The sequence below is a fragment of the Lampris incognitus genome, chromosome 3 (genome assembly GCF_029633865.1).
Source record: "Lampris incognitus isolate fLamInc1 chromosome 3, fLamInc1.hap2, whole genome shotgun sequence".
NCBI lineage: Eukaryota > Metazoa > Chordata > Actinopteri > Lampriformes > Lampridae > Lampris > Lampris incognitus.
Window position 1 is genome coordinate 70,629,879 of NC_079213.1, and position 9,355 is coordinate 70,639,233.

The 9,355-nt window shown below is 42.7% G+C and overlaps 1 protein-coding gene across 1 annotated transcript in view; it reads right to left on the minus strand.

The window, feature by feature from the left end:
• kifap3a (kinesin-associated protein 3a) overlaps positions 1-9,355 on the minus strand; it is a 32,636-nt gene that overhangs the window by 21,033 nt on the left and 2,248 nt on the right. The window contains exons 6-9 of the mRNA XM_056276787.1: positions 6,165-6,327; positions 3,314-3,414; positions 848-956; positions 519-631 (exon numbers count right to left, since the gene is read on the minus strand). Of these exons, the coding sequence (XP_056132762.1) occupies positions 519-631; positions 848-956; positions 3,314-3,414; positions 6,165-6,327 (486 nt within the window). The remainder of the gene's footprint in view (positions 1-518; positions 632-847; positions 957-3,313; positions 3,415-6,164; positions 6,328-9,355) is intronic.

Here is a 9,355-nt window from a genome sequence, read left to right on the forward strand (position 1 = left end):
TTTGTAAGTATAATCAATGGCCTGCTAATTCAGACAGGTCTTAAAGGGTATTCCCGAATTTAAAGCAGGTTGTGGCTGAAGGATTATTGAATCACAGGAATGGATCAAAAAAATGTGATCAGTGGAATGTGATTTCTGTCATTATTATGATTATTGTTGTTTTTAGTATTGGTAGCTGTAGTTGTAGTGTTAATACTTTAAGTATTGTTAATATTATGAATATCCTTATCTAAAAGATAAATACAGTGATGAGTCCCAAGGTAGGAAGCAATTTTTCAACCCTCCTCTAGGTAAAGTTAAGTAAAAAAGGTCCTCTCATTTACAAACACAGCCTGGAGGAGAAGCTGCAGCGGAGATAAATCATGTATGTTCAGAGAAGTTTAAACTGATAAAGGCCTATATATGATCTGACCTTGATTGAAAATATTTCCAGATTGTTTCAAAAATATGTGCCACCATTGCTCATTTGTGGGTCTTTAAGTGCACATGCATCCAAATACAAATAGCTGGGTACTGACTATAAAGAGGTTTTTGGCAGATCCACTGTGTTGGGACAAGTTCCTAATCATCTTCATCATCAAAACGTCCTTGAGCTTCAATGCCCTTTTCATCAACATCTTCAGACCGTTACCTTGTGAAAGCAGAGGAAAAGAAGAAAAGATGAGAGGAAAAGGGAGAAAATTAAAGAGAATTTGCTGTGTGTGTGCATGGACTTGCACTTGAGAGAAACTGATGAGACCGACTGGTGGATGGTGGTCAGGGAGTACTCTTACAATACAGCTTTATCAATGCTCAAGCACCTTTGGTGTCTGTAGTATGTGATTTTCTTTGGGTGCGTACATCATACCTTCACAAATGACCTGGGCATTCCTCTTGTTTGCAGCAAGGTTGATGCAGAAGGAGATGAGCTCGGCATCCATCCTGTCCTCTCCACAATCAAACACCATCTTCATCAGCTGTCAGTCAGGTATTATAGATTCCAGTTAGCCAAATTATTCAGCAGTTGGATTCAACAATAAATAACCCAAGATAAACAGGTGGTCAACTGTTTTTTAACCCAACTTATTCTGCAATACACAGTGGCTTGTTAAGGTCTTAGTAACAGCATGATGGTGTAATTAATTTTAAGGAAAATCTGTTTCCCCCCTCTTTCCAGTGTTGTGAATATCTTTGATTATCTCATTCAGTGTGTCATATCTTTCTAATGAAATCTGTCTCCATAATTTGGATTTAGAGCCATACGGTTAGTCAGCTTGGTGAGTTCTGTGGTGGTTAGCCTCAAAATCTACTAAAGGTGACTAACCACAACTGCTTTTCCTTTATGTAAGCTAAAAGGTTGTGGATGGTCATTTGTCTCCCCTATCAAATTTGTGCCTTAGCCCCAAGGTTTAAACCTAAACAACAGGAAAGATACACAGAGAAGAAGCAGAGAAGGAGAAAGGGAGAGAGACTGAGTGAAACAAAGGAAGAAGGAAAGAGGAACTGAGTAAGCAAGGGGGAGATGAAGCGAACTAGTGAGGGAGTAATCGTTTTCCATATGCATGTGTTCCTGCTTGCAATATGTCAGTTTGAAAAACCTGTCATTTATTAAAAGCATCCTTTTGGTCTCCTCCAATCATCACAGGGCCAGATATTGTGCTATAAACTCTGAAAAACAATGTAGCCTGAAGAACAGGGCAGCAGAAAGTGCCAACAATGAAAATGAGCCTGTACATGTGTATTTGTGAAAAAGGAAGACAAAGTGTGAGAGAAAAAAAAATGAGGAAGGTGAGTGTGGGATGAAAAAGGAGTCGCCCATCGTTCCTTAACCTCCCAAGCACCCGCCACCTCCTAGCTCCCTCCCTCCTGTCTCAGGGTGCTGATTTAACATTAAACAGGAAAGGCTTTAAGCTGGGCCAGAAGGAGCAGGGAGTTGGGGGTTAGGGCCTCCATCCCTGTGAGGAGTCAGCAGTGTGCAATCAGAGTGAGAAAGACGGGGGGGGGGGGGGGACTGGGTCGGGTTGGGTATCACATACCAGGGGCCCTGGACCCCAAATCAGCCCCGTCTAGACTCTCTGGCACCTGCCTCTGCTTATTTACCACAGACGGCCACCCGAGGCCCCGCTGGGGCCACAGCACCACACTGCCGACCAACTGAACCAGCACCCCTCACCCACCACCTCTTCCACACCTACATCCTCCTTTGCTCCTCCAGATCTCTCACACCAACATGTCCTGCATCTCTCTCCCTATTAAGGCCTGAACCCCATTAAATCTAGGAGAGGGAGAAGGTGTAGGTCACTCACTGCCCTGGGAAAGTGATAAACCAGGAAGAGGTATTAGTGAAAAAAGGTATGAAAGGATAAGAGCTGGGTTGGAGTAGTGACTAATAAAGATGTATGATTAATGAAATGTGTGTGTGAGAGAGAGAGATGAGAGAGCAAGAGAGAGAGAGAAGACGTCTATGGTGACATAGGTGGGTTGGACTTCCGTTGACACAACGGAACATTGAGAGAAAGGAGTGAAAGAGGGAGAAGGGAGGAAGAAGGAGAGAATGGAGAGTGAATGAGCCTCAGGGTAGGGCCGAAGGTCACATCCTGGTCATGCTGCTACTCAGCATCCTCTCTGCCATGGGGGACCCAGAGGCCATATCTGCTGGTGACATGACCCTCTGAACAAACATCTAGTCCCTTCCAGCCACATCTGGCTACCATTTACACCTAATCTCAGCAAACAAACACAACGCATATTTAGCTAATAGCCAATGACGAGAGGACTGACTGAACACGGTCAAATCAATTAGTTGGAACTATAACTCAAAAAGTTAGGATTAAAACATGAAAGAAGTCAGCCGGAGGTTGTTTTTTTTTTTGCGTGTGTGGCAAATGTTATTTTCAGGAGCCTAACTCAATTTTATTTGGATAAACCCTTTCGCCTCCTCTGTTGATAAGTCCCCATTTAAGGCAATTCCCAATTCAATATTGCAATTAGGTGCGCTTAGGTCCTACGTTAAAGAGAAGACACAGAGAGAGCTCTCTGTTTACCAGAAGAGCTCATTAGGTGAAATGACGCAAGGCTTTCTTAGAGCTCCGACCAGTGGAAAGAGAGGGCGAGGAGGGAAAACAGGGAGCTGTCATCACAGTGAGGGAGAAGACTGAGCAGCCGTCCTGTAGTGGTTTAAGTCCAGATGTGGTGTGTCCCTCCCTTTTGCCCTCTCTCTCTCTCTCTCTCTCTCTCTCTCTCTCTCTCTCATGTATAATTCCTGAATGCTGTTAGCCGCCGATGCTAATGTGTCTGTCTGCGGCTAGAGGCAGTGTACATTAGCCAGTCTTACCTGTGGTATGCAGTCTGTGTAGGCAAACATTGACTTGAATCTGTCATCCATGCTGATGTGGTACAGAATGCACATGCTCAGCTGTCTCTGGCACTCGTCAGCTGCAACATAAACATAGGAGGAGGAAAGTCATTGGATGAAAGACTCGTTGTGCTTTAACGCTCCATAGGACACCAGTGACCACATCTAGGGACATTCTTGAATTCAACCAATTTTTTAGCAAATTTTAATAGATTCAATAGTATTTTCAATATTAGTTCTTACTGCTGATCTTTTTTATGGCTGACAAATCAGCTCCAGTCAAAATGCTGGCAAATTTTAACAGTCGCTTGTGTCGATGAAAATAGATTGGTTGTAATCTTTATTAACAGAATTTTGATGGCACCTGTCAGTCTGCTACCCTTTTCGGCACTTTGGTAGATAAGCAACCATTGTTGGAACATTACATTTTTGAGTCCAAATACTAAATTTTAAATGGCTGATGGGAAAAAAGGGACCCCCACCACCACCACCACCATGCTAGTTAAACTTCAGACAAAGAAATCCAAACTGTCTCTCTCCTATCAATTAAGTATTCTAGGGTTATAAACAGAGGAATCTCAGTAGCCTGAGAAAGATACAGGCAAAATGTGCTGTGTTAGACTGTCAGCTAGTCCAGCACATTTATGACTTTGACCCCTGACCAAAACTAGGGGCCTGGAGGTGTTGAGGAGAAGTCAGCCAAAAGTTCAGAAGAGTTTGACCTGGGGACTTTTCATTAAGAAAAGTGTTAAGACAAAGGGTCTTCATTGGACCAGAACCACTGACAGACCTCCTGTAATGCCCACCATCCCACTAGCCTTATCCCAGTCCAGTTCAAACTGGTCCCTGGAGTGGGGAGGCAGTGGCCATACAGGGAACCTTATCACTGCCTATTGGATCCAGATGTGTTCAGTGAACCCCTGGAAACACAAGGGGGAGAGAGGGCTGAAAAGAGACTGCTTCTAGCTTTAATTGGGAAAACAGGAGGAAGCATCAATTTTACTGCCTTTAATAAGTTAAAGTTATGCTCTTCTCTGCTTAGGCCCTTCTAGCACGGGCAGCGATTGGCCGGAACATGTGCTTCTCATTAGCAATCCTTTGCCTCAACCAATACCTTAAAATGCACACAAAAACACGGAGGTGGACATGCATGTGTATATGCACACACAATACACTCTCACACACACATAAAGTCCCTACTGACCTGGCGAACTCCCTCACTTTGCCGATAGGAAGATCCTTTATGGGCAAAGAGAAATCCTATTAAATGTTCAAAACAATACTACGGCTGGGGCGAGAGTTAAAAAAAAAGGTGAGGGGAGCTGTTAAGAATTAACTAGACTGTTCATGTGCAGTTAGTGGGAGAACTAAACTCCAATTACACCCTAGCCTGATTTAAAATCGCCTGACCTTCATAAAATTAGACCCGCAAGCATTAAGAGGCGTCTGGGCTATGTTTGTGGACAGTGCCGCTCTGTTGTTACTGCACTTTCTGGGTTAATAACATTGCTGGATTGGTGAGATTCCAAAGTGAGCCATAAGCCACAAACAGTGCAAAATGCTCTCACAGAGAGACCCTATGCCACCGATGTCTCCTCCTGTGATTTTGAGGTGCGACGGCAGTAAACATGTTGAATCATAGCATGTGTGCTGGAGGTTAATTCAAAATGTTGTGAAACAGAAGGGCAGATGGGGGTGTCTGTTTGGAGCAACATGACAAAGGGCAAACTCCTATTTGCTTTAGAAACCCAGGTCAGGTGGCAGGAGGATCACAAGGGAGGTGAGGAAGAGAAGTAAATGCTTTCACATCCTTTCATCTTATCAGTTGGGGATAGGGAGGAGAATGGCAGCTTGACCCCCCCCCCACACACACACACACACAACCCTCACACTATTTCAATTTCTCAAAATAAAAGGGGAATCTTTGGACAGAGTGTTTCCCCACCTAAGACAGGATAGTCCATAGCTAAAGGAGATGATTAATGATGCATCTGTTAACACAGTTAAACATGCACAAACACACACACACACACACACACACACACACACACACGCGTGCGCGCATATATGTATATGTTCATGCAAGCAACCTCAGAAATGTCAGAACCATGAAGGGGTGTAATATTTCAGTGTTAAATTATATTATGTATATGCCTCACTTCCTGAAAGTACAACCCCCTCCAGCACTCCCCAAAACAGCCCTCCTTAAATCTCTGAAGACCTCTCCACCTCTCCGGCCTGCTCCTATAAAAACAACATTTGTGCAGAGGCTCTGGCATGTTATTCTAACAAATATATTATATTAATTATGCGCTGTTACCCGAGCCTCCCCTGGAGAGGCTTCAAAAGGCCCATCAGAGATGCTTCTGACCATGCCACATGACCCCGTGGATGAGCTGACACCCCAATCACACGCTCTGGAACTGCTTTCAGGAAGTCATTTCTCTAATGGTCACCAGAGTCAGCTTGTGGTCTAGAGGCTTTGTGAAAAACCTGCACCTGCAAGCACACTTTACACATGGACACAAACACATGCACAAACGGCGGGGAAACGGCAGTTCCATTGCTGACTTGGCATGATAGAGTATTTCTCTTGTCATGCATGTTTCTCAGAGAAAACCTGAAAAAACCTGCCACAATGATAGCCTTGATACAGAGCCAAATATATTTCCATCATTAGCACATGCACTCAGACACACAAAAAATACATGCAAACTCATTCTTTGGAACTTGTAAACACAACACGGCCAATAACATGAACGCAAACAAATGAACAGACTGACGTATGAAAACACAGGAGCGCTCATATGCACTCACAGAGTTATATTACCTAATAATGAGGAGAGCTTGGGAATGAGTCCTGCTTGGACCATCTGGCTGCGAAGGCCCGTGTCGAATGAGAGGTTGAGGAGGAGGCGTAAGGTGGTATTCTGGAGCTCCTCGTACTCACAGGGGACCAACCTGGCCAGCTTCTCCACAGCATAAGTTTCAGCCTGGGGATAGTTAAGATGATTATTCTATGATGATATAATAATAATGAGTAATTCTTTTGTATATCTTGTAATTACATTTAGTTTAATGGGGTCAAAATTGCTTGATTACTTGCCAACTAATGTCAGCTTAACATGGCAAAGCATGTCTGGTCTATAACGAAACTTGACTTATTTGTTTTGCTGCATTTTCATTTATGCTATGTAAAAGTATATGTGTTTTGTCCCAGAAACCTTTCCTCTCCTTTTCAGTTTAAATGACATGACAACAAGCGGGAAAATATATTAAATTAGTCTTGAATAACATGAAATAATAAATCCGATTTTTTTTTAATGATTTCTTGTGCCAATAAATGGTACATTATATGTTTTGGCACTTGCAACGATCGGTCTTTGAGGAAAATAAACAGGGACAATAGCAAAAGAGTGGAAGCAAGAGAATGACTTGGACAAGGTGGGGAAAAAAAGCAGGCCTTTGTTCAGATTCCTTCCAATTGTGCTCATTAGTTTTACACTGCCAGTAACACAGTGGTGGAGAGACAGTCAACAATTTGTCATCAGAGGAGTGTAGTAATTCAAGAAAATGTGCTTCATTTGATTTTTTTGGCACACTTTATTACCATCTTTCCTGAAAAAAAATCTTGACTAAAATCTTAAGTGCCTAAAACCTATTGATTAATTTTTGCCTCTGCATTCATCCATCCATCCATTATCCAAACCGCGTATCCTGCTCTCAGGGTTGCGGGGATGCTGGAGCCTATTCCAGCAGTCATTGGGTGGCAGGCGGGGAGACACCCTGGACAGGCCGCCAGGCCATCACAGGGCCATCTATAAGGAGCCCCCACAGGGTTGTCTGAGAATCCACAGACAGACATCCCATAAATCTCAGGTGCACATGGGGCAGCAGAGAATGTTCAGATCATCAGGGTGCCAATACTTGTCTATTGAGGGTAAATTGAACAGTCAGTTCTTCACAACTGAACTTAAATGCGAAAAGCCCTACACATTCTGAAATGTTTCACACAAATTTAATGTTGATCAATGTCGATCATGCAAAGTATGACCAAAGCATAACACAACAGTCAACACACTTTTATCCAGTAAAGCACCAGCATTGCCTTCTAAGCCAGAATTTCAACATCAGTGTTTTCTAACAAAGCCTTTCAAGAAAACTATAATCTAGGACTGTCACTGAAATTTTATGTTTCTGTCTTTCTTGAAGAAAAATTTGATAAAACCAACATTAGGACATTGTCTTGTAGAAGTCTTACATACACAGTTCTCTAATGTGCTTAGAGTATATACAAATGGCTTACAGGCAGGTGGAGGTGTTGAGCTAATGACACCAAAGACGATTCTAGCAAAAAATCCTAACTGCCAAACTTTGCTGATCTGATTTAGGAATTTGTGTCACCAATAGGGATGGGACAATATAGGATTTTATCGCGGCTCACAATAAGAAACACTCACAAAAGGTGAAGTTCCATAATCGGGATAATCATAAATGGGGATAATCATGAATATCCTCACGAGTTACTTGAAAAAGCTGTCTAGCGCCCTCTCTATCTCTGCAATGCATGCTGGAAGTTACAGGTGAGTGTGAGTGGAGGTGGTGATGACTGAGTGTCTGAGGCAGTTTGGAACATACTGTCTCTAACTTCGGAGATTTTTGTTCCTCCTTTTTTCCATGTGTCTTTTCTGCATGATCAGGTAAGTGATCTTGGCTGATTAGTGACTGTCCTGCCATTTTTCGCTGGTTGTTTTGCAGAGGAATTGCGTCCTCCGAGATGCCAACTCCGTCCATCCGTCATGGGATCCGGATGGTCCCGCCGGAGCCCAGTGTGATGAGTGGCAATGGAGGAGGTTTTGTTGGACACAGGAGAGCAAGTTGTCATTGTGATTAAGTGCTGGGTATTGGCGAGAGTCTGATACCTTGTCCACACTAATACGGATATTTTGCGAAACAAACATTTTCCTCTATGTTTTGACCTCTCATTCACACGCAAACAGCGTTTTAGGTCCCTAAAATGGAGATTTTTTTTGAAATGGAGGGGGAAAATATTCGTTTAGAAAAATATCCATATATACATGTGGTCAAGGCCTGAATCTGTCCCTTGTTTTTCACTACAAAAAGACGTGTGTCCTATCCGTGATGCAATAAAAACATTTGTTTCTTAACAAAATGTAAGGTAAAGTGATTCCAGTATGTTTTAGTGCCATTTTAAGATTTTTAAACATATTTTGATGATTATTGGGATAATATAATGAATCACAATTATTTTGCCAGGGTAAATGTGACATGAAATTTTCACATTGTCCCACCCCTAGTCACCAATGTATGAAACGTCAAGTGGAATGGATGTGTTTAGGCTACATCCGCATGCTGTCATTGGGTCCATGTGTTTGTGCCTGTCTGTCTTGTGAATGTTACAAGCCATGCCTAGTCCAGTATTGCTTGTTAACATGTCTGTTTCCCTCTCCTGTGGTCTCCCACAGCCACAGCAAGACATAATGGGGACGCAACCTGCTCCCAGTTAAAAAAAGTACTTACTGCTACTGTGTACAAAACCAGCTCCAGTCACACCGTCACAAACCAAGGCCTCATGCAGTATAATCAAGTACAGCCTGTGTCAATTACCATTGACATTCTCATTCTATTAGTGACAGGAGTGAACACTGTTATCAGACCATTTCAAAATTGTGATCTGGTTAGGAGGTGGTCACAACATATTTACTTTGTTAATAAAATCTGACCATCACTATGCGATAGTCTTGTTTAATCAGTTAAAACACTCAAGACCTTAAAAGGAAACCCTTTTCTCTGATGTAAACTGATATACTCAACCAAACTCAAAGTGTTGAAACCGCTATTTTTCAGCTGGACACATGCTTGACTGGGTCTAAACCCCTGAGGGGTTTTTTAATCTGAGTCAAAGATACACTACAGGAGAAACATGGAGATAAAACGGTTCCTAACTGGGTCTGGCTTTGATAAGGGACCACAAACTGGCTGAGATTGGAACCAGGTGCT